This window comes from Phaethon aethereus (genome assembly GCF_964289735.1).
Source record: "Phaethon aethereus genome assembly, chromosome: 23".
Classification (NCBI taxonomy): domain Eukaryota; kingdom Metazoa; phylum Chordata; class Aves; order Phaethontiformes; family Phaethontidae; genus Phaethon; species Phaethon aethereus.
This window is the reverse complement of record NC_138599.1, coordinates 5,086,477-5,111,859: the sequence shown is the minus strand read 5'-3', so window position 1 is coordinate 5,111,859 and position 25,383 is coordinate 5,086,477. Positions and strand designations below refer to the sequence as shown.

At 58.5% G+C, this 25,383-nt stretch overlaps 1 protein-coding gene across 2 annotated transcripts in view; it reads right to left on the bottom strand.

Annotated features, from left to right (window-relative positions):
- LOC309412969 (opioid-binding protein/cell adhesion molecule homolog) overlaps positions 1–25,383 on the bottom strand; it is a gene marked incomplete at its 5' end in the record, with an annotated part of 293,967 nt that overhangs the window by 1,721 nt on the left and 266,863 nt on the right. For both annotated transcript variants that reach the window (XM_082010027.1, XM_082010026.1), the window contains 5 exons: positions 4,765–4,916; positions 5,356–5,476; positions 5,556–5,690; positions 5,933–6,058; positions 18,285–18,517. In XM_082010027.1, coding sequence (XP_081866153.1) covers positions 4,765–4,916; positions 5,356–5,476; positions 5,556–5,690; positions 5,933–6,058; positions 18,285–18,517 — 767 coding nt within the window. The remainder of the gene's footprint in view (positions 1–4,764; positions 4,917–5,355; positions 5,477–5,555; positions 5,691–5,932; positions 6,059–18,284; positions 18,518–25,383) is intronic.

The window sequence follows — 25,383 nt, the reverse complement described above, 5'->3', positions numbered from 1 at the left end:
GGTTTAGTCGGCAGCGGCGCACCGTTGCGCAGGCAGGTCCTTAGCAGGGGCACGAGGGGGAAGATGGCGCGGCGGGCGGCGGCGGGGAGGGTGCGGGCAGGGGGCCAGAAAGAGCAGGGCGTCCCTCTTGCTGGGCAGATGTGGAGGGCGGGGGTCACTGGGTGGGTCGCGCCGGCCGAGAAGGGCCGGGAGGAGGTTGGTGAGGCAATGCGCTGGCGTGCTGTTTGCCACCGGTCAGCCCCCGGTGTGGGAGCGAGGCCAGTGGGGCAAGGAGACCCATGGGGCATGGGGGGCTGATGTGGGGCTTGTTCCTGTCAGGCAGGTGTCTCAGGACGAGGAGGAGCGGTGAGGGAGTCTGTCGGCACGCCTGCCATGCAGAGGAAGCCTGCATTTTGGCCAGCATGTCTGGGGCCGTGGACGAGATACGAGCGAGAGGCGCGCCGCTGGGAGAGGCTGGGTGTGCGTGCAGGTGCTGGGTCACGGTGCGGGGTGCGAATACAACTTCACGATCGGCAAGACGCGAACGGCGGCGAGGGAACGGTGAAGATGGAGACCTTGGCGCTCGGGAGCCGCACGACTCACGATAAAGGCTCGCCGGCATTGGAGACGGTGTTGCCCGGACGCGTGGAGTCTCAGGTACTTATTTTGTAGAGGTTGGGGCAGTTGGGTGCATGAGGGTGCCAGTCAGAGACAGGCGGGCAGAGCGAGGGAAGCGGGCACGGGGCCCGGAGGAGAGAGGGGGCACAGGTCTGCTGCGGTCCCTACGGCTGCGCAGTGGCGGGAGGAGATGGAGAGGGACGGAGGGTCAAGGACCGAGCGGGGATGGGGCAGGGACCAGGGCGGCTCTCGATGTCTGCGTTCATCTCCCTGGCTTTGCCCGTCTCCCTCCCGGCTTCTGTCCTTTTGTCTTCCCCTGTGTCCCTACTCTTCCTTTTGCCTCTCCCCACTCTGTTTCAGTGTCTCTGTGTCCCAGTTTTCTTTGCCCCCCATAGCTTAGCTCACCCCCTGCTCTCTTGTCCCAAACCCCCCCTCTCTGAATCTCTTTTCCCCTCTATGTGCTGTCTCCCTCTCTCATGCTGCCTTGCCCATTTTGGTCCCTATCTGCATCCGTGTCTCTTTGTCGGTCCCCCTCGTCTTGGTCTCCCTCTCTCTGTCCTCTGCGTCTCCCCTTCCTTAGTCTTTCTTCCCACCTAGTTCTCTCTCTTCCGTGGGTCCCTGCCATCCCCCTGTGCCACGTCTCCCCGATTTCTGCCTCCTGGCATCTCCCTCTTTGTGTGCCTCTGCCCCCATCGCAAACGCTGTCCCATGGGCTGTTTCTCTCTCTGAGCGGCTCCCTTGTTTTTGGGCTGTCTCTTTTTGGGTGTCCCGCCGGCTCTGCGTGTTCCCCTTCCACGCCGTCTCCTTCTTTTGGTCTCTCTCTCAAGTCCCATCTCTCTTTCTCTCCGGCCGCTCTGCACTGTCCGTCTGGGCCCTCTGTGCGTCCGCCTCTTTCTTGGCCCTTCCCCACCCCCCCTTTTTCAGTCCCTCTGCCCCCATGTCCCTACTCCTCCAGCCCTTGGCAGCCCTGTATCCACCTCGGTGTCTCGGTCTCGTTGCCTCCCTTCCCCACACCCCCCTTCTTTTCTGGGTCTCCACTTCTGTCTCCTGCCCTTTTGTGTGTGTCTCCATCTCCCTGTCTGCCTCCCTTGGCACCTCGCTCTCCCCTCCATCCCTCTCTTGCCACCCCCTGCCCCGTGTCTGAGTGTCCCCCTCACTCCCTGTGTTGCTGCATCTCCATTCCTGACCTACTTTCTGTCCTCTCAGCTTCTTTCTCTGTCTCGTGCCATCTCTCCCTGTCTTGTGCTGCATTCCTCCTCTTAACTGCCTTTCTCTCTGCCCTTCTCCCGTGCCTCCACCACCATGTCTTTTAGAGCCCGTATCGATGTCGTGCCATCTGCGCCCTTTTCTGTGCGTCTCTTCCCCGTCTCCCCTTGCGTGGTCTCTTCTTCCTCTGGCGGTGACCCACTCTTGTGTCCACACATCTCCCTCCCCCCCTGTGTCCCACACTGGTGCTCTCCCTCCTTTTTGTATCTGCTGCTGCATCTCTGTCTGGCGGTTGTCTCAGTCTGTGTGTGTCTTCCCTGCTCTCCGTCTTCTGCGCTGTGTGTCTGTCTCTCAGGTGTGTGCCCCTTTTAGTTTGTCTCACTCCCTCTGCCTGCCAGTTTTGTTTTTACTGCTACATGTTGTCCTTCCCTTCTCTGTCTCTTGCACGGCGCTCTCTCCATGTCATGGTCTCCCTTTCCTCACTCTATGCATGCCAGCCCTGGTCTGTGAGACTCCCTTTCTCTCTTTATTGTAGTTGCTGTGGTCTCAGTGTCTAAATGTAGGTGTCAAGCATTGGAACAGGCTGCCCAGGGAAGTGGTAGAGTCACCATCACCTGAGGTCTTCGAAAAACATGTAGACGTTGCACTTCTTCAGGACACGGTGGTGTTGCGTTGATGGTTGGACTTACTTGAGGTCTTTTCCAACCTTAATGATCTCTCCGTGTCTCTGCTCCTCTCCCCACCTCAGTCCCTTCCTGTGTTCATGGCCGGGGCTTTGTTTGGTTTTTTTTCCCAGGTCTGGGTGTGTGTTTCCTTGTGCCATCATCTCTGACAGTGCCCATCCACCTCTTGATGCCTGTGTCACCCTCCCAGTCGGCCTCGGTCCGTCTCCTGGAACCTGCTGGTGTGCCTCCTGGTCTCCTTCCCTCCCAGTGAATGTCTGTCTTGGTTGTGTCCTGGTATGTGTGTGCAGACAGGGGCAGGGTAGGGCAGATGAGCTGGTAAGCCTTTATTGGTAGAGGATTGCTTGGCATGGAGAGGCGTGAGCGGCTCATTCTCTAGGAGCTGGGACGTTGCTGTCGCCGACTGATGCGCCCACTCCTGGTAGCAGACAGGCCTCTCTCTTGGCCCCACACACACACGTTCCGTACCCAAAATCATGAGTGAACCAAGCCGGGAAGAACCCACACCAGCCACCTTGCCCAGGGTGGTCGCTTGCTCTTACCTTGCGATGGCTTCTCCTGCGGTTGGGGGGAGCAAGGGCGGCCAGGCAGCCGCCGTGGGAGAGTGGGGGGCCCTGCCCCTGCCACCATTTGCTCCATCCCCACTTAACAACTCCCTCGGCTGCCCCCATGGGCAGAGAGAGGGGGTCCAGGCCCCCTTGGGGCAAAAGAGTGCCTCCCACCCCACCGCCCGACAAAGACGATGTGAGCCGGGCACACCAGAACGGACGTGACTGCTACGAACTACAGATGAAGGGGGAAAAACCCCACACATTGGAACAGAACCGAGCACATTAGCACAAAATACATGAGCTCAAGGAAGGAACAAACTGGGGGGAAAACACCAGGACCAGGGGGCACACCGGAATACATTAGTTCCTGCAGAAGGGACCTACACCAGTCATCACTTGTGGCTGGCTGAGCCCTTCAGGCCTGACCTAACCACCAAAGCATGGCACTAAGGGCCTCGCCCTGACATCCCCTCCATGCACAGGACATCTGTCCCAGGTGCGGACCCCTGCGCTGGCTCCTGTTCCATTTCATGTCTCCCGTCCCTCAAGATGGGCAACAGCACCATCCGCTTACTTTAGTATCATCAGCACGCTTGGCAAGGGCGCATTCCCCTCCTGCACGCGGGTCACTGATAAACCCTTGGAACAGAGCTGGCCCAAGAACAGAGCCCCAGGTGACGTGCCCGCCCATCTCGCAGTTGGATGGGTTTTCCGGAAGGATAGTGTGAGGGCTCAGATTCCCACCATGACTCTCACGCCGTTCCGTCCCATCTACGCTCTCCTGTGGCCCCACCACCACCTATCTAGGACCATCCCCCCAACAGCTACAGTGACCCACACACCCCACGGTCCCTAGAAGCCACCTCCTCCTTGCCAAGCCCCTACGATGCACCCATGCCGAACTACAGCCAAAGACACACACCTCACACCACTCCAAATCACCAAGCACTCTTCAGGGTGTGACACCTCCAGAAAGGCCGAGGGCCACACGCTACGGTCCCTGAGGGACAGGGGTAGCCCGTGCCTCATCCTGGAAACAAGGCACGATGCCAACATGGATGCTCTGCTTGCTCTCCATGCCTCCTCGAACCTGCCGTCTGACTCCATCCTCTCCCTCGCACCAGAGCCCTGCCAGGGGAAGTCCGGCTCCTGCCGCCCGCTCTTGGTTTGTGGCAGCCCCCTCGGCTTGCCAGAATACCACCGGGACGTACCTCACCTTCCTCAATGACAGCTGTCCAGGCCTCCATCCCTCCAACCCCTTCCCATCCTAGCTACCTACACCGCCCGCTGCTGTCGGCACAACGCCAGTACAACACCCGGAAAAAACCCCACACGTGCACCCGAAGCGCCTGCTCACCTGGCCCGGGCCCCCTCCTCAGCCCTGCGCTCCAGCAACGCCATGGCTCGGCCGGGAGCCTCTGCTCTGCCCCGGCTCCGCAAAGAGGAACGGCCGCTCGCCGGCCAACTCTGCCGCGCGCACCTACGAGCCCCGTGCCCGCCACCCACCGCTGCCTGACTGTGCTCAGTCCTCTCGTGTTCCTCTCATCATCCGGTGCGTCCTCTCTGCCGGACCTCGCTGCTCAGGGCTCGTGCCATTCGGCACCTCAACAGGCTGGCAACATTAAATACAGCCCTCTCTGCTCCATCGCTGGCCGGCCGCCTGCCTCGCCGCCTCCTTCTCCTCCTCCTCCTCGCTATACCTTGCTGCAAAAACCCAGAGCACCTACCATACAGGATGATGCTGGCGTTGGTGTTGCCCAGCTTGTTCGTGGCCACACACGTGTAGTTGCCGTAGTCCTTCTCCGAGACGTTGAAGAAGGTCAGCGTCGACAGGCGGCCCTTGCTCTCGATCCGCACGCCCTCCAGCCCGTTCGCTAACCTGTGGAGAAACACGGACGACAGCACTCAGGGTGCCGCGCTGATGCTCCGCAACTTGTCCTGGACCCTCCCCGGGTGCTCCTTCCCTTCCCTTCCCACCAGCCAACACCACTATACACCACACCTTCACCACCGAGACGAGCCCTTTGCCCCCCCCGAAAGCAAGCTGCGCTCCCCGTCCCAATAACCCATCTCCCCGCCTGACCCACGCGGCCCATGTTAACCCCCGCAGGCCCCTGTCCCTGGGAAAAATGACCCTGGGACCCCCTCGGCCCATAGCCGAGCTCTCAGACCCACCAAAAGGAGTTGATCCCAGCCTTCCTCCGCACGAGGCTCCCAGCCACTGCCCTCTGCCACCTCATCCTCCAGCCGCAAGGCTGGCATGGTTGCCCCCCGCCCCGCCACTCCCCAGTCCCCCCCCTTCCTCCGCAGCCCCTCACCTGGTGTCCTCCTTGAACCACTGAAACTCCGCCACGGGGACAGCTGAGGCCTCGCACTGCAGGATGCCCTTCTGGCCCACTGAGGCTCCCGTGTTCTTGGCGTTTGAGATGTACGGCGGATCTGCAGAGACGCCACGCAGCATCACGCCGGGCTCTACACGCGCCCGCCCCGCCACGATTCCCCCATCCCTTGCACTCACAGTTGACGGTGACTTTGACTTTCCGCACGTCCGGGACGGCCACGTCGTTGACGGCGCTGCACTCGTACTCCCCGGACTGCTCCCGTGTGATGCCCGTGATCTCCAGGTACTCGTCCTCGCTCACAAAGCCCTGCCCTGGGAGACATCCCGAACGCGTGGCACCATCATCCGTCACCCAGGAAACTCGGAACATCACTTAACAAGCACCCTCACACCAAGACACACCAAAGAGCCAGCACCTCCACCCTCCACAACAGACACCAGCAAACCACGGACCACCTCCACACCACCTCCACGGGGACATCCATCCATCCCATACGGGCTGGGTGAAACCCCTCCTCAGACCCGGGCGGCTCGTCCAGCGAGCATGGTCTTACCTTTTCCAGAGAGGTGCCGCCACGTGACGGTGGGCTCCGGTCTCCCGAAAGCCAGGCACATGAGGGTCACGCTACTGCCCTCGTTCACGGTGATGTCCGACGAGATGTTGACGATCTGGGGGGGAACTGCAAGACACAAAGAAGAGCAAAGCCACCATCAGCACAGCAAAGCCCTGGACGTCAGCATCCGCCCCATCGCCCTGTTCGGTCTCCCATCCCACCCCTCCACACCGGCACCGGAAACACCCCCCCTCCACGCGGCTGAGACCCCAATAACCGGCTCTCGTTACGGCCCATGACAAGGCTCGTATTTTAGCATATTTATTAAAGCTGTTTAAATTACCGAGCGTCTGCTCGATTCAATACCGGCCACAGTGATTTATATTACTCTATCCCCAGATACTCCATCTAATAAATAACTTGGCAATCTCCACACTCATAAATATCCCCGGCCCTGGCAAACAGCAATTAAAGCCCGCTTGCCGACGCCGCTTCCCGGCACTCGGGGCTGTCGGACGCGACCCCCGAAAGGCTCTGTGCCCCAGAGAGCGAACGAGGCCGTACGAAACGACCTGTCCAAAACTAAACACCACTCCTGCGATGCCAGAAAGGATGTCCCGCGCCCCCTCCCCGAGCACGTAACGTGCTAAGAGCCCCAGCTCGCGTGGCGTCGCACGCCCAACCCTCGCGCCGAGGGCTCTCCCGCAGCACTGGGATGCCGGGATGATGGCCTGAAAAACACCGTGGCCGACACCGGCACTGCTGGAAAGGGGAGGTGAGGGCTGCCCAGCTCTCCCCTCGCCCCCGGGGACCATCCCTGCCTGGCTGGGGCTGCTGCATCGTTGTCCAAACTGCCCGGGCTGGGTACCGGAGCGGCTGCAGCTGCATCCCCTGAAGAACTCGGTCTAAGCTGCCCATAGCCACCAGGCTCTGAGCCTCACCAGGCTTTAAAAAATAACCAAAACACCCCAAGCAAGCCTTTCGCTCCCGGGCAGCCTCCTGGGCGCAGGGAGAGGACAGGCTTTCCCACCCCGGCTCTCCCGACCGCCTCTTTTCCTGGCGCGGAAGAGGCGGTGTGGTGGGACAAGACGCGGCGCGGTCTCTGCAGCCCGACGGGCTCTGCAAGGCAGTAAATTTCCCAGCAACTTGACACTTTAATATAGAACTACAGTCTGTTACAGCAGAGGAAGATTGTCTGAGTCCTTCAGGGGAAAGCTGCAATCCTAAAATGAAAAGCGTGCGCCAGTGACCGCTGGAGGATGTAGTTAACACCCAGAGTGGAGCCAGCCAACGCCGATGGTGCAGCCCCAACGAGCTCTGCCGCGGGAAGGCTGCCGATGGCCCGTCCTTGCTCAGAGAAGGAGGTGACATTATCCCCTCTTACCAGCATCCTCGCGCCTCAAACAGGTACCAGGAACGTCTGAAAACGGCAGCAGCATCCAAGACAAGCCTTCCCACAGCTGGGCGTTTGTCACCTGCCTGCAAAGCAGCCCTCCTCGCCAGCAGTTTTGGTCCAGGATGACAGCGGCAGCGGATGCCGACACCCGCGGATGCCCACCCCTGCTCCAGACGGCAGCCTGTCTCGCCCTCGCGTGCTCTTCCCCACCAAAAGCCGTAGAGCCGGACGGGAGCGGCAGCGCGCGGCGCGGAGCACCAGCAAAATCATGGCTGTTGCGCCCATGCACCCACCTTCGCCCCGGCCCTGAGCGGGCGCTGCGGCGCTTGGCTCCTTGCCCCAACAAAAAGCTAAAACTACATTAAAAGAGAGCGACGCGCGTCCAGCAAAGCCGAGGCGATTCGCATCCCCCAGCAGGTATTTCAGCCGTTGCACGGGATGCAAAACTAACTCCACACACCTTTCCTTGCGCAGCACTCGCTCCGCTCAGGCATGTCTTGCATCACGTTCCCATCCCGCCTCCTGCGCGCCGCCCTGCTGAGGTCAGACCATGGATGAAGACACCCTGACAGGCCAGATGGATCACAGACGGACAGACAGACTGGAGAGTGCCCCAGCTGTACACCTGTGTGGCACCAGCCTAAGGATGCCTACACAGCCTCGGCTGTGGCTCCGTCAAAGCTGTCCCCCAGGATGATCACCTGGGGAGTGACGACTGTCCTCCAGCAACACACCCCTACGACAAGACCACGCTCTCCCAACCTGAAAAGGGGGTCACGCATGCAGGGCGTAAGCTGGAGCTTGCCGGAGCATCCTTGCCCTCTCCCAGCTCCTGGCTGGCATCTCTTTCCCGTCCCCCACGTCCCAAAACACAAGTACAAAGTGACATGCAGAAACTGGTGCTCTGGACACAGACGGGAGCCTGTCCCTCTCACACAGGCACAGAAATACTTTCACTCCTGCGCAAAAAAATACCGTACTAATAACCGCTACAGCCCCAGTGCTCCCATTCGGCCAACGCCAAGCCACACGAATACACGCATCCGCCCTTAGCAAAGGATGCCAAGGCAGTGGGCTGACATGCCGGCGGGTCTCGTGGGAGAGAACGGCACCTACTAAACCCCCAGCCGCGGCCCCAAAGCCACAGGGGCCGGCGTAGTGCCCTGTGCTGTGCCGCCGCTCCCCCCAATCCGATCAGAAAGCCCCCGAGAGCCGGCAGGGACATGCAGCGGGGGGACGCCCGTGGAGAGCGTGGGGACCCCGCCGGATGGCTCGATACCGTGCCGCGATGGCAATCGTTGCCTATGAGGTTACCGGGACTTGGAGAAGGACATCTAAGGACCTTGATTACATTTCTATAGATCCCACCGGCCAGGCTGTCAAGGACAGCGTCTCAAGGGCGCGCCGGCTTCGCCTTTTGGGGACTTCATCCCAAAATGAAGGGAAGGAGCTGGCGGGAGCGGGGCCCGCACAGGGATGCGGCCACCAGTGGATGGAACCCGAGTGCTGGCAGGCGGCATGAGCCCGGCCGCAAACACAACCGCGTGAATAAACCCGATCCGCAGCTATTCCCTGTAAATACCATGAGGCTCATGCGGCCATGGCACGCGCACGGCTGCCCTGACCAGTGCGTTCAGCCCGAGCTGCCGTGTCTCAAGATGGGGACAGCTTAGGATCGGTGCTGGGCATGGAGCCCAAAGGCTCTCCCGTCCCGCGTAGAGCCCTCCCGGTCCCCAAAGGACTGGGTCAGATAACCCTGCTGATACCTCACAGCCCACCAGTTGGCCTACGGCTGCTGTTACTAGTCATTTACCTGCTGACAGCATCCTTTCCCTGCATTACCTTTGGTTCTTTACATTTACCTCCCCCTGCCCTACGTGCCCTACACAGCAAACACCCACCAGTTACAACCACCTCTCCTCACTGCTCACAGAAGACACGGAACGATGGCTGGGTGAACATACTAACAGCCGGAGAAGCGGAGAGACTGGGGCTCTTGCTTGGCTGGGAAGACAGACCACCGTTGCCCGCTCCGCTTTTCACCAAGTTAACACTTCCTCATGCGCGTAAAATATAACAGGTTGCTCCTCCGAGCGGCTCCCGTTAGTCCGCACGCACGTCGCTACACGCCTGATCATACAATAGCTAAGGAAGAAGCCTGCGACGCTCCTCAAGTGCTCGAGGGCAATAAAGCCGTAGCGGGCAGAGACCCCCACGTGCTGGATGCCTGCCCAAATGAGGCAGCCCTCGGCTGCCGTCGGGGTGGGACGTGGATTCTTAGGGGGCTGCCAGGGTTGCGCCATGGATGGACGTGGCCATCGCCCCCTCCGGAGGTCCTCCCTGGCCCCAACAGTGCTCCAGAGCTGCGAGAAGGCAAGCGATACGGCGGCGCGCCATCTCTATCCCCCCGTATTCATCGTCCTTGTAAAAAAACTACGGCTACAAGCAAATTGAATACAGAATAAAACCCGAGGAAGCGAGGAACGGCGCGTCCTGGCGCGGTCTCGCCGGAGCGGCGAGCGGCCCGCGGAGGATTTCATCGATCCTGCGTAATATTAATCACGGGTAAGTTAATGCATAATGTTTGGTAGGCCAAAAAAATACATTTGTGCTGCAATTTCTTGTTTGTTCGGAAAGCTGGCGAGAGAAATTGAATGTGAAAGCGATGCCACTAAATTCAATAACAATAAGCCCGTGATTTATCTCCTTCCTTTACCGCTTGAGAACCGAACCGCCCAATTCACGCTCTCCGTCGAGCCCGGGTGCATGCCGGTTTCTGCCACCGCTCGTGGGGGCCGTGAGACGCCGTGCCTCCACCCCTCCTTCCCAAATCGGGGGCTGCAAATAGCCCCGTGGGTCCAGCCGCGGTATGGGGCTGCCGCGCTCCGTGTCATGACATGCTGTAGTCCCTCGCGGGCACAGCCAAGCGATCCCCGGGACTCTCCCAAACACCACCGGCCCCGGCACTGGCCTCGCCTGCACTGCTGCTCCGGGGACGAAAGAGAGCTCAGCTCTTGCGAGCAGCACCCAGGAGCGAGGAGGGATGGATGCGGCCTCGCCCGGGGAGGCGCGGGTCTTGCCCGCACCGGCGGGGACGCATCTTCCCTGCTAAACCGTGCGGGAAGGACAGCATGGCGGTAATCACTGCATGATCATTGACTACACGCGACGCTGACGCACATGACGGCGTGCGAGCTGACTCATCTCCCGGCCGTTCCTTAGCACCCATCCCTACCGGAGGCGCTCGCCGTCGCGGCCCCGGACTATTTTTAGCTGCCAGATCATTACTGCTGCACGCCTCGGAGCAGAGAGCCTGCACAAGCACCGCAGCTGACACGCAACTGATGTCCCTCCTCCACATCGTTAACTCCTAAGCCATTAAAAGAGACCTCTTCCTACACCTTTGGTAAGCTGAGATGACAGATGGATACCTACGGGCTCTTCAAACCGCTGGACGATGGCCACTTGCCCACCTCTACTCGCAGGACAGGTCCCCGTAGTGACGGCGTTGCCTCTCGGCAGCAAAAATCATTGTCTCTGATCGAACCCGTTCTGATGACAGCCCAGTCTGAGAGGCTCGTCAGAGTTGATTTTATTGAGATAATGAATTAATCCCATCCAACAGATACAGTTTGGTCAACAGAATGATTTTTGTCAAACTTCCCAGCCAAGCGAGCGGCGTGCCGCGCCGCTGCCTCACGCACTCTACAGGTGCTTCTTTTCGGCGGCGATCTTCCCTTTCCCTTCTCTTGCCTTTAAACACTCCCTTTTCACTGGTAAAACGCACTTTGTGTGATCCTTTTACAGAAAGGATCGTAACGTGCTCATTTCAAACACATCCCTCTGCCACAGAGGCGAGGTTTTCCAGCCCGGCTGATATTCCCCCAGCGACCACATCTCTCCCCATGCCTGTTTTTCTGCACACCATGTGAGTGCAGATGAAAGGGGTAGAAAAAAGCCAAAAATCCACCCAAAATGACCTCCCTACGGATGTCTTCAGAGCCCGGGACCGTCACATAGTTCATCCTCCTCCCACAGGACTGGACCGTGAGACCCGTTGGCGTTAAAAGCAAAGGGATGGACACACCGGCGCGGACCCCTCCATCCTAGCGGAGGCAAAATCCAGCCGTGCCAGGGACCCACCGCTAACGAGACGTCACACAAACGAAACGGGCATCGTGCACCCCATTGCTACGCGGCACCTCCCGACCGCTCGCCACGCACCCTTTTTCTCCAGGTTTTCGCCTTGAGACAGGGAAAGCAATAAAACCAAAACTCAGAGTGTTATACCTACTGTGTAACCACCTGTCAGTAAATTTATGAACAATTAGGAAGTGAGAGTGCTTCCCAGGGAGCTATTTGTGCACGCGCTAAAACGTTCTTTCTGTTCGGAAATAAAATGGGGAAACAACTTCTCCAGTTCTCCCCCCGCCTTTCCCATAGTCGCTTTTTGCAGTAATTAATCAGCTGCCGCCGCACTTTCGTTCCATCAGCTCCCAGTCCCTGTGGCATGTCCCGATGCCTCCGCCGGCTCCTTTTCACCCGTTTCATGGAGCCTCGAGAACAGGAGCCCCAGGACGCGCTCTGGGTGTTCCCCGGCCCGACCCTCCTCCGTACTCCCGTCCGGATTTCGGGCTAGCACTTCATGCCAGCCACACTGTTCCCACCTTGGCGGTGGGTGCTCTTTTCCTCCTGCGAGCGGGCTCTTCCTCATCCCAGACCTTCCCCCTCTCTGTGCCCTCGCTCCTTCACTATTCTTTTATTTTCCCCTTTGCTGCCTCCCGCTCTTTTGATGCTCTGTGCTTTTCTGCGTGCGCACGTTTCCTTCTTCTGTTCCCTTTGTTCTACAAGTCTCTGGGCTTTTCTTCTCATCCTTTTGTGTTTTCTTTTCTTTTTACTCCCCTCCTCTGTTTGTGTGTTTCGTCAAGCACTGCTATTCCTTCCAGATTTTCTCTGGGCCCACCTCAGCTTTCAGGTCACTGCCACACCGCAGCCAGTCGCTGCCACATCTCCTCCATTTGGCCATCTTTGCTCTCTTGCCCATACGCCTTGTCTTCAGGGAGGGAGGAGGTGCGAGGTGGGGGTCTGGTTGCTTATTTTGAGATTTTTCCCTTCCCAGGACACCGGTCTACATCACTTTTCATGGGTGCTCCTTTCCCTCCTGTGCAAGCACTAGGCAAGACTCGGTGGACATCAGCCACTACCTTTGGCAATGCCAGCATCGCTCTGCAAAACCAGGAGTGTTCTTCAGGGAGACCTGGAAACTCCACTGGGGCAGCGGGGCTCTTTCCCACCCAGCCACCGCATGAGCCCATCCCCGACCCGCTCCGTGATCGAACCGCCGCGACCTCAACCCGCGTCACCCCGGTCCAGCCGAGGCACGGCGAGCCTCCAAATCCCCACGCCCTCTGGGACCGGCCACGCTCTCCTCTGCAACGGGCTGGAGGTGGCTCTGTGGGAGCGCGGGGGAGAGGCCCCCGCCGACGGTCCTGCCGGCGGAGGCGGTGGCAATGAGCACCTCCCACCGCCACGTTCCCGGACAGCCCCGCTCGCTGCCGGCTGCAGCCAAACCTCTCCGCGTCCGCTGCCGCAACGCCCATGCCCACAGGCATCCCGACGTTACCCGTAGGGACTCGCGATAGCTGAAGAGAGGGCAATACCGATGGAAACGCGTGATGACCCCTGGGCCAACCTCCGGTGGAGTCCTGGGCGGCAGAACAGCAACAGCACCTCGACAGACGCTGCCTCTCCCTGCTCCCACTCCCGCGGGATACTGTCGGCTCCGGGGCAGAAGCGAGTTCTGCTGAACGCCGTGCCCCATCCTGCTTCTGTCTCGGGGGGGAAAAAACGTTTCCCTGCAACCTGCTGCTGCAATGACCCCTGGCATTGCACCCTTGCGTGGTCCAGGGTCTCCTCTCCCGTTTGCGGGCTCTACGAGCACCTTTGCTCCCTGGACGCCCGACAGGGAGACTCGAACGAGACCTGCGGGCGCAGAGAGGAGAGATGCCGCGTGGAAGCCCTGGCGGAGCGATGCTTACGGATCGCTCGAGGTTTTGACTGCTCACCGAGGCTTTCGCTTCCCGAAGCGGCGGCTTTTAAAGGCGTCCTGCCTCCGAATGAAAAAAAAAACCCCACCTGCTTCTCCCCAGCATCTCCCTGCCAACTCTTCCTAATGACGCTTGTGCTAATTGATTTTTCCTCTGTGCTTGCTTGCGGTTGTGTTTTGTCCCTCTTGCGCCATCCAGCATCCGGCTAAATAAACCGCTCTGCCCGGGTTGGGCCTCTTTCCCTCCCCACTCACCCCTGGAGAAAGAAGTGTGAAACATTACTTTAAATGCCACGAACATTATGTGTTTTGGGCTTTCGCTCCTGCTGGGAAGACGTCTTTCCAGACTAAGTGATTTTTTTACATTTCCTCTTAACAGCCCTTTGATTTGCTTTTTATTTCCCTGCACTCCATCCCCACCTCTACGAGCCCGACCTCCACGGGAGTTTCTTGCTTCAATTAACCATTTCGCTTGTCCCCGCCGGGATGATTAACCCAGTATGGTGAGGGCTAGCCAGAGCCCATCCTCCAAACAGTTGTCAACAAAACACTTGATTAGACCCAGAAATGTGCCGAAGGGAAGGACGCGCTTGGACACAGCACGCATCCAAATATCACCGGCCCCTTTGCCGCTTCACCTGATGAGCAGCTTCAATGCCAATAGGGGAGAAACGCGTGCGATGGAGTCTCCTCTACCCACATCCGTGCTGTCTCGGCTGGAGAGCTCAGCCACCGCCCAGTAATATTGGTGCACTTGTTCCAAAAATGCCAGGATTTGAGCTCAGGCAGGTTCTGAGGAGCTGGGTTGAGCCCTCAACCTTCGCAGGCCTCGGTGAGAAGAGCGGTGTGCCTCCTGAGAGGCCCTCTCACTGCTGCCGGCAGGATGGAGGGCAGTCGACCCCCTGGGGACCACACCATAACGAGTGGCACGTATAGGGCAGGCAGGTGATGAACACTTGGCTTTGGGCACCACGTGTCACCCAGCAAGACAGAGATGTGCCCCAAGCCCCAAGAACCACCTTCTCCATTCCTGCAAACCCTCAGTCCATGAGGGTATGTAAAATCTTGCCAGCCCAGCATCCTACATGAAGCAACAGGAACCTCTGCCAATGTTTTTTTATTGGACATTTTGCACCGCATTCTACTACACATCATCTCTTCTCCTCACTATTGTCTTGTTTCTTAGGTAGAAAAAAAAAAAAAACCCGCACCACAAACTACCCAGTAAGGGGTAAGCATCCCAAGTGCAGATGAAGCTCCGGAGCAGGGAGGTGAGCCTGCTCTGGAGGTTGTAGACCTCTTCCCACCCTTCCCCTTCTCCGGGCCAAGCTGCATCTGCTTCCCTACACCACACATGTGCCCCTTACGCCAAACTCTCCAGCGTCAAAATACTAAGCACTTAATATATAAGCACCTTCTACATTTAGAGCTTACTATCAGGTCTTCCCCACCACACCCAAGGAAGGCTGAGCCGCTCCCCTCGCCGTACACTGTCCAGCCTCCTGGTGAGGTTTTAGTTAGTATTGCAGTCTCAGCTCCTGCCTGGATGTCAAAGCATGATAAAACCAAGCTTAACTGCAGCCATCGTGAAATCTGTGACGTCCGGGGGAGCGCGGAGCGTGGTCTGCGTCGGGGAGGAAGAGCTCAACAGGGCTGGCACGGGGTATCCTTACACGGATTTAGAAAACCAACTGCACGACCACAACCTCACTACTGCGAATGAAAGCCACGGTCCTTCGAAACCCTTCCTGGGTCCTGGGGCGAGGAAAGCAGCGTGACACCGAGACAGGAAAATGGATTGCGCCGACCAGAAACTAACAGTAACAATGCCGACAGCCGGGAGAGGTTTTAATGAAAAATCTATGGCGAGTAGGATTAAGGCAGTACAGAGGAGGGTTCTCTAAATAAATCAGAAACAGAGGAGATCTGAGGAATACCAAAACCCACTATTAGGGAGCGACAGCCAGTATCGACGTTCAGCGCCAAGATCTCCGCCAGACAGGGTACCGCACGGCGTGCGGATCCTACAGCAATACACCGCCTCAGCACGTACGCTCCCCTCTCCACAGCCACCGACGCCAGGCGCGCTCCTCCCCGGAGCACTGAAGCGCAAAAACCACAGTCTCCACCAAAACATCGACCCGGAGCTCCGCTTTTCCGACTGAAGGACACCCTGCGTCCTGAAACGGCCCGTGCCAAGGAGGCGCGGCTGAGCCCTGGCTACACTCTACCGCACCCCTTGCACCAAAGCCGTTTCGCGGCACGATGCGGTAAGGTCTCCCGGCTCATCCATGCAGGCTCGCGCCCCTCCGGAGCTGCGGTGGGCTTTGCGGGGGGTCATACCCGGAGGCAGGAGGGCTGACCCCAGGTCCAGCCCCGCGGCATCCTCCGCCTAAGCTGTTTATGGAGAAGGATGAGGTGGCTTCATCTTCGACCTGCAGGAGATTAAACGCCAGTTCTCTCTGCATTCGTCGCTCACCCCAAAACACACTGGCATGCCACAAGCACTGCACGTCCCCGAAAGCATCCGTCCCATCGTCATGAGGTAGCCCCCCCAAAAAAAGAGGAAAAGGGAGACAAAAACCCCCTCTACAAACCTTTGTTAAGGGCTGTTGCAATGACCCAGTTGAAAAGACGTATTAATAACGACATTAAGAGACACGTTTACTGTTGACCGCGACTCCCTGGCAGATTTATCACCAGGGTGCTAGGAGGGAAGGCCAGGCCCTGCAGTAGCACAATTAAAACCCAATTGAATACAGGGACAAAGAATCAATACCCTATCCGGCCAACTTTTAGTTTTGCAAAATATAAGGATAAATTAATTGACCTGAACACAGTTGCTAACTGGTCATTACTGCCCGCTCGCACGGGCGAGGCATGCCACTGGGGTGTGCACGGCCATCCCCACGGTCCTCCTGCCGCCGCCGCCGTGACGGCTGCCTCCTCGATGAAGGAGGGGCCCCGAACCTCGCTTTTGAGCCCCTATTTCAGGCTAGGAGAGCTACACCAGAAAAACGGCTTCACTCCCTCCCTGCAAAGCGTGTGTCCTGCTTGCACACGCAGCCAGGACTGAACACGCCTTCAGAAAACCGCGCTCTTCCTCCCAGCACGGAGCAAAGGACTACGTTATTCGCCGTGGCTCCTCCCCGGCACACAAGCACGGAAACTACCAGCCCTTGGATGCGTCGATGGTGCCGGTGGGCAATGCCACTCGCTCTGAGCCACCAAAAAGCACATTTTAGCCACCAAGGAACTGCATTGGAGCTGAAGCCGGGCCAGAACATGGAAGGATTTCTTCTCTGGCCACCACCATCACTGAGACGACAAGGTGGCACCTACAGGTGGGTTTTGTCGGCAGAGCAACTTGGGCAAACCGTGTGGCTTGAGCTTAGCACATTGAAAGAGAAATATAGAAACTTCTCAGCATGGACCACTTGGCCTGTGCCTGCATAACCGCGCATCCCCAGCTTTTCCCAGCACGTTTAGGAACGCCTCACCATCGGACAGTCGCTCTGGATGCGAGCTACCACTCACCTTCACCCACCCAAGCCTCCCCTCCCGCAAAGGGAGCCGGCGCTGAGCACCGCTGCCGGTTCGCCTCATTTCGTTAGGTGCAAAGCACTCGGATACTTCACGGGTGTTGACTGGATGGATTAGCCCGATTAAGAGAGCAGACAGGATAAACAGATTAAACTTTGCAGATGGACGGCTCGCAAGCAACTCAAAAAGGGGGAGAAGGAGAAGTCCTGTAAAAGAGGATGGAGGGGACGCTCTCGGCAGTCCTCCGCTCCCCTCGTCCCCAGCCGAGCGCTGCCTGGTGCGGGGCCCCCGACACGCTTCCGCCGAGGCCGGGCGGGAAAACCACTTGGATGGGTTGGCCGCAGTCAAACCCTGCTTCCTCTCAATGAGAAGGATACATAAATACATACATATCTGTGCTGAGGGCTTCCCGGAGACATGTTGAGGCCGAGAAATTTTTCAGATTTGCTCATTGCAAAATCAATACCCATCAGCTGTTTGAAATTAAAGGAAAGATTAGGTCCTAGTTTTATACACGCTTTATTGTATTCCAAGAGCTTTCTACTCAGCCCGATAAATCTTCTTTAAGAGGATTAGGAAACTTTCATTATCTTTATCTAACCTGAACTAACACTAACTCTGAAAAATTAATCTAGAGACTGGACAAAAGCCGGTAGCTGGTGCAAAGCCACAAGGATCCGGAGGCGGCATCCACCAGAGTGCTACGGGCACCTCTGATGTGCCAGCACCCAGATCCCCCCATCAGAGCCGCCTCAGGAACAGCATCTGCTGTTCTTGCAACCCAACAGCGTCTGCTACGCCAACACGCTCGCCTACGACGCCCTGTGCCGACCGCCCTTCGCGGCCCCGCAGCGACTGCCACACGCTCACGAGCTCTGCCCTCTCTCCCAAAACCGTGCAGCCTTGTGCTGTTGGAGTCCGCTCCTCCACCGCGCCTGGCAGCGCTTCGCTTTCAGCCCTCCCGAAGCATCTTCGGACGCGTGCCCGAGCACGTTATTAACAACTCCCCGATGCAGCGAATTGAGCAACATGGGTCCCAAGCAGCAGGGAAGGGTCAAATTCACAGCAAGGACCGGCAAGGGGGGAGAAGGAGGAGGACGCCAGCCCCAGTTTCAGTTCCCCGATGTCCTGTGCCCCACAGGATGGCTGTACAACACAGCAAGGCTGAGACAACACAAGTCCATCTCCTCGCTGTCATGGCAAGCAGCTGCCAACACCCCTGTCCCCAAGTGGCACAACCCCCAAAGCAACAGACGTTGGTCCAATCCCTACGTCTCCCATCACTAAGCAGGCCTCCAAACTCTTTGCAAATCAAGACATCCTTCCATATCGAACGGCCGGTTTGGCAACAGTATGTTAAGACCTACCTTGAACGATGAGATGGACGCGCGAAGTCTTGGGGTGATTGTCTGTCTGCACGGAGCAGGTATAGGGTCCCTCATCGTAGACATCCACATTGTGTATCTTGATGCTGTACTGGGTCTTGGTGTTGGAGAGGATGACCACGCGGTCGTCTATAGACCACTTGTCATTGCCGGCGTACAGGATGGTGCTGCGGTTCAACCACGCTACCCGTGTGACCCTGTCATCCACGGTACACCTGCAAAGGAAGAGTCAGAGGGTCACAAACGTGGGGGCACGACGTACGGCAAGTATCCCGGCTCCCAAAAGGGGATGCGAGCAGGATGGGAGCTGCGGCACTGGCTCTCCATCGCACACAGCCGGACCGCCGGCACGGAGATGCCATGTGCCACGTCAGGGCTACCCTGCTGCCACGTCCCGCATCCCCCCATCACCTGAGGTTTCACAGAAATGGCAGATTCACTAGAAAAAAAGCCCTGCCTTTTTCTTTTGCACGGAGCTGGGGAGCCGCAGACAAAAATCCCATTACGTTTGACCTCCGCAAGCCACGCAGACTTTCCACGCCCCCCCCGCTCGCCCACCTCCGCCACCCCCCGCCTTCACCGTGCATGGAGAATTTCAGATGAAGCTGTAAAATTTGCTGACAGTTCGGCTCATCGGCGCAGCCCTCGAGCCATCCCCGGGGTGATATACGCACCCGCTGCCGGGGGAGAGGGGCCGCGGCACACGCGCAGAGAGAAGGGAAGAAGAGAAACAGCCGGAGACGGCCAAGCCAGCGCGCGGGGAAGAGAAGGGAACACTTGGATAAGCAGCTGTAAATCCTACAAGTGCCTTGAAAACACAACGCGGTCGTTTCCATTATTTATTTCCTGCCTGGCTCCCACCCTCCCCGCTCCGAGACGCGTGGGGGCTCGGCAGCTCCGGTCCGCGGCGCTGACTTATGCTTGGCAAAGAACGGGGTGGGGGGAAAGGGAATTAAAACGTTCCCGCAGAACACGGCTTTTTCATTCCGTTTGATAGATTTTTCTCGATCTATTTACTTGTGGCCCTCTCTGCTGCTGCCACGGCACCTGCAGCAAAACCGCCCAGCATTTGGCTAAATTAAGAGCCCGGCATTTCTTGGGAGCTTCGCCTTTCCCACCCGAGGACAATGGTAGGGAAGGTTTCTCTCGGCATGAAAGCAAACCAGGAAAACCAAGCTAGGTACGAGCTTGTGCCGGCAGCGGCGGCAGCGCTGCCGCAGCTTTGTGCAGCCGAGGTCTTAGGAAAAGGCACCTACAGTCAGTCAAGAAACTCATGCAAGTCCCTCTCCGCACGCCTGTAAATTCCGAGACGGGCTGTCGGGCTGTCCCTGTCCTCGTCCCTGCCGCAGCACCTCTCCTGCAGAGGCTTTGGGGTGTTATATGCTTCCCTTGCCGGGATTGCAGAGCGTCACCTCGAAGGAGATTTAATCGGGCGGGGGAAAGGGGCGATGCTTGGCATGTTTGAGGGTCCCCCCAGGCACTCGGTTAAGAGGAACGAGCCGTATATCTTCCCACAAACAAGTAATTTTCCCCTTGCAGGAGCCATATGTCTCCACCAGCCACATCACGTATGGACGCCGGGGAAAGACGGATGGTTCTCCGCGCCCGCCGCTGCACTGCCGGCGTGCCGGGAGCCTGCCCGGGCATCCGACGAGCCCCGGCACCGCTCGGCTCCGCCGAACCCAGGCAGCCTCGTGCCAGTGGATGGCACTGTCCTTGTCGGGAAGCCGAGACCTCCCTTCGTTCAAATTAACTAGGGGAGAACTAAGCGCAGCCGAGTTAAGTTCGGCCCTGGGGGATTCCAGTCTAGTGGACTATTACTGCTGTCTCACTTCATTATAATGAATAATAAAGAGATACTTACACACGGCTTCTGTAAATTATTCATCGCGTGCACTGAAAAATCAGGGCAGCAATATGTAAAACAGACAACTTGCATGTCTGTGCTCATATAAATATCCAGACTACAGCCCTGCGAGGTACTCTCGGGTCTTCTCATTAGGGGTGAAGCACAAGAACTAGGGTTTGAAGTGACAGAGACGAGGAGCTCGTGCTGCCTCCGGGCACGTTCGGCTGTCGCTGCCCAGCTTCAGCTGGCACGTACTGGCTGCGCTTCCTGGGGAGATCTGGGGCCGGTCCGGGACCCCCTGGGAGCCGGGGTCACTCGTTCTGCGTTTACAGCTCATGTTCACAGCTCGGAGAGAGCCGCACCTGCACAAGCGCACAGGGATGCCCATAACACGGGCGGACGTGCTCAGGCGAGGAAGGGCAAGGACAGCATCGCCCGCCCTTGCCCGAAGCGCCTGGTGACCGGTACCACCCTCGAAACCACTCAGAGCAACTAGGCAGGAGCAACGTGGAGACTCCTTCTTCTAACAAACTCATGCCAAGAGCAAGGAGGCAAAGGCTCCTTCTCCCCATCCCTCGAGCTCACTCTTCAGTTGCTGCCACTCAATAGCTAATTTGGGATCAAGTCCCTTCGGCTCTGCTTGCTTTGCATCGTGCTCCTCTCCACCGGAGCCCGGGCTGTCCCCTGCAGCTGCAGGCAGGGAGGACCAGACAAACCACCCTCCTTCAAAAAACGAGCACTCCTGCACCTCTTAGCCATGCGTCAGAGCAGCCACCAGCACAAAAGCCACCAGCAGCCAGCCAGCATGGAGAACGTGCTGTTTCTGAAGGCACGTCCTCGTCCGACCTCACCTTCCCGCCACGAGGTTTCCCGTGCCCCGGGAATCGGCGCGTCAAAGGCAAATACGGACCGACAGCCCAACGCAAGAAGGCAACGTCTTTACCTGGCTTGGAAAGCGATCTCCATTAGCCGCTAAGCCGCCAGCGCTCCCTCGTCTGCCGAGCCGCCTTTGCTACCTATTTCCAATTGACCAGGATTATGATAATGTCCCCAGTAAGCAAACAGGTAAAGAGACTTCTGCAAAGTGTTTAGATAAAGCAGACAAGCTCTGACAAAGCTGGATAATAAAGCGGGCCAGGAGGTTTTCCCTTGAAGGGATCTAATTAAGAACAAAGACAAACCCCCATTAACAGTCTCCTAAAGGCGCCACATCCATCTCCAGAAGAAACCCTGCCTTATGAGTCCGGGCGGGACAAAAGACAATGAAGTGCCTGTCAGACAGGAGGGAAATAAACCCGTCCCGGCTCCGCCGTTCACCTGGAGAAAACCCATCGGGCAAGGCAGGGGAAATATCTCGGGACTGGTATTGTCAGCCCAAACCCGCGCCCCTGGCACCCGCCTCGGCTCGGCTGCCCCGCGCAGCCCTTCGTGCAGCGCGACCCGTCCCACCCGCTCCTCCGTCTCTGCATCCCACCTAGACCCTCGCTGCCTTCAAGCAGAGACTTTTCCCTTCGGCTGCCTCCCACCACGGCAGCTCTCCACCAGAGCAGCTTGCCGGAGAGCCTCGGATGCTGGGCTTCGCCTTGAGCTCCGGCCCCCACCCCGATGCTCACAATGATACACGTGGCCTCTCGCAGGCACCGTCTCCTGAGACCCGTATCATTCCCCTCACTCTGTGGGGGGGATGAAAGCTGCCGTAGGGACCCCGGTGTTCTGCCAGAGAGGAGGGCGATGAACCCGAACGCGGCAGCGCGAGAAGATGCATGAGGGAGGGAGCTGGGGGCAGCGGCGCTGTGCCGCTTCCCCTCTAATTGCCCCTATTCCTCATCCTTAAATGCTAATTTTGAAGTTTGCCAAAGAATTACTTCACTTAGTGTCAACAATACGGATAACTCTGCCGACACGCTCTTTGTGTTCCGTGGCACAAAGTGACCATCTCCCTCCTCCCGGACCTATTAGGAGAGACCCCCGCGTCGCTCCCGCGGCAGGCTCCTGCCCGGCCCCATCAATGACGCTGACAGCGCTTCTCCTACGCGCGGGATGCGACATAACACCCGCCGCCTTCGCTCCCCGCCTTTCCCGGTCCACGTCGCAGACCGTTCCTGCACTGCTGACTCGGCCGAGCATGAGGGCCAAGCCTGGGGCTGCCCTTGACATCTTTTCCTGCAAGGGAAATACCGTTCCTGGCATCAACATGGGTTTTCCGGCGCTAGTTTGGAGGGATAAACAGCACACGAAGGGTTAGAGGCATCAAGCAAGTCTTGCAGACCCCCCTCCGTAGGTGCAAAATATCCCGAGGGAGGGGATGCTTGGGACCCCAAAAAGCTGATGCACATACCAAGCAGTCCGGGTGACTGGTTCGCACCCCCAGAGCCAGGATCGCTGGTTCCCAGCTGAGCCCAGAGGCTCGGGGAAGATGCTCATCTTTGGATCTACCCAAAAACCCTCCACGCTTCCTTATGCAAAGCAACAACGCTCTGCTTTTAAATACTTCTACAGCCCTTCGAACCCCAAACCGCTTTTCTCTCCTGTAGGCAACACGCCTCGTCAAAATGACAAATGGAGATGCTGAAACCAGTCGCAAACTGGCTGGCTGACCCAATTTTCAGCGGCTAAAATAGCTCACCCGGATCGGGAGCGAAGCCCCTCGACAGCAACAGGGTAGTCATTCACCCTGGGAAGTTTCCAACCGAAAGTACCTGTCACAGGGGCAGAGCAAACGCCCCGGCACCCTTGTCTTTGAGAAGAAATCACTAATTACGTTTGCCGGGGACTCCTAATGAGGTTTCTCCTTTGCTTCTGGTACTTGCCCCGGCTACAGAGTTAACGGGCTCTGAACACCTTTTATTCCGGGCGGCAGGAGCAAAGGCAGAGGAGATTTATTTGTAATCATCGGAAATAAACACACTTCCTCAGAAGTAAACACAAAAGAACAGAACCTGGCTGGGCTCCCGCCTCGTTAAAGATGCAAATTAGAAGCAGACCGTCAAAACGTGGCGGCTCCTCTAATCCTCTCCCAACAATGTAAACCATCAAATTAGCCGTGGGTACAATGGCATCTGCGGCGTGCGATGGCGGGTCTCGCACAATAGCTCCCCGAGGGCAGGACTGCACCGCCCGGGTGTCCGTCACCATCATCCCCGATCTGTATTCTCGGCGCGGAGGGCGGGAGGCACTTTGTCTTCATTCCCAATCCCTTCCGCTGGCACCCCGTCTCCTCCTTGAGGCACCCACGGTACCCCTTCTCCCACCTCTCCCATCCGTCCTGGTGCCCGGACGCGGGGTGCGCAGCTCCACGGCATCCCCATGGCATCCCCACGGCATCCCCACGGCATCCCCATGCCACCCCAGCACCCTGAGGACGGAGGGGACCTGGGACGCGCCGTTTGTCATCGCCCAGCACGACCACCGTCCAGCCTCCCGCTCAGCAAGCCCTGACCCCCCGCCGCACCTCCGTGTCCCCCGGGGGAGAAGGCAAAGAGCGTGGGATGCACCGCGAGCTCGGCCAGCCTAAACGCTTCCCCTTTTCCCCATAACCTCCCTCCCTGCGCGCCGTATGCCAGCCCCCCAAATGCCTCCCCCGAAGCCTGGCACCTCGCTCTCTGCAAGCTTAATTAATTGCCTGGCCCACCGCTACCGCGCCGCTCGGATTCCCCCAGCGCTCCCAGTGCTGTTCACACAAGCTCCGGACCCCCGGCAAACCCTCCTCAGAGCCCTCTGAGGGCTACGGGACCCTCCTGCTCTCCCCGGAGGCTTGTCGGGGAGGGTTTGGGTTTCTCCCCGCCGGTTCCCCCGCCCGCTACCAAGCCCCAGTATAGAAGCTGCTCCCGGTGAAAAATCAAAGCCCGAATTGATACATTAGAGGTTGCTAAATATAAAATATCCATCTGCAAAGATAATAAGCCTGTGAGGGCAGGGGCTGTCGAGTTGCTCCGTTTCAGATAGTTTAATGGTGTTTTGGTCCATGACGGCAGCTCCCAGACATTAGAATAATAACAAGATGATGAGGAAGGCGGGAGCCGTCTGCGCGCGGCGTCAGAAGTCAAGGCTCGGCGCTCGCCGGGCGGCCCCCGAGGGGCCAGAGCCGCAGAAACCGCCGCGGGCTGGTCCGCACCCAGCATCCGCAGGGCTTCGCCACAGCCCCGGGATGCGAAGTTTGAGCCCGACGCCGGGCGGGTGCCAAGCTCGAGCCGACGTTGACTTGGGAAGGGCGTCTGCGCCCACTTTGCGCCTGGAAGGGGCTTGGCCTTTGCCTGCACCCCAGCCCGGGAACCGCAGACCCGGGTACCCCCGTGGGCAGCACGGCCGGGTGCGAACGCCGACGCAGGCAGAGCTGCGCTGCAAGATGGCTTAGAAATGGGTCCTGGTTTGCACGGGGAAGGGACGCGCCGCGCGGCTGCGTGGTGTCCCCGCTGTCGCTAACTGACCGCATTTGGCTTCTCCCCAAAGCTGTTCACGGGGTTTTCTGAATTAACGCTCCACATCGAGCAAACCCAGAAGCCGCAGCCAGCTCTGTTAAAGCGAACTAGGCTTTCCCTTTCATCCCTAAACCTCTTCTTTCGCTCCTCATTGCTTTTACTTCCAGCTTGTGGGGACACACGCCGCCCTGACAACATCATCGGCGAGGGGAAGTGTGGCGTGACGGGGTCGGGCGCTCGGTCACGCTCCGCTCCCGGCTCTCACTCGATTTTCCCACCACGATTCCCTTGTTTCTGACACGAAAACGCAGCTATATCCCGACGACTCAGGGCCTGCTCAGAAACCTGCTGCAGCCCCCGGAAAGGTTGGCACTGCCTTCAGCACGCTCCGGATCGGGGCTCTACCGGAGCCCTGTCCTGCAGGGAGCCGTCAGGTCCCTGCCCTGCGCAAAGCTCCTGCTTGCTCTCCCTGCCCCACAGAAGTCACAGCCATCGCAACCGGCTCCGAAGCGCGTTGCCGTTCGGAAAACAACAGCAACGCGCTCTGCCCTCCGGGTGTGCCAGCAGCCGCTGGCGACAGCCTAGCAGCCCCCCGATTCCCCAGTCCGGCCGTGTCCATGCCTCGGGATGCTCCCCCGGCACGGCGGGGAAGAGGGCATCTGCCTAAGCTCCAGTGGCCAACAGCTGGTATTAGCTTAAGAGAAATTTTCATAAGGAAATCTGAGGCGGCAGCGAAAGAAATAAAGCAGGAGCCTTTGAACAGAGCAAATCGACGGGGATGTTCATAGAGCAGGTGGCACTTAAACGCCAGCAC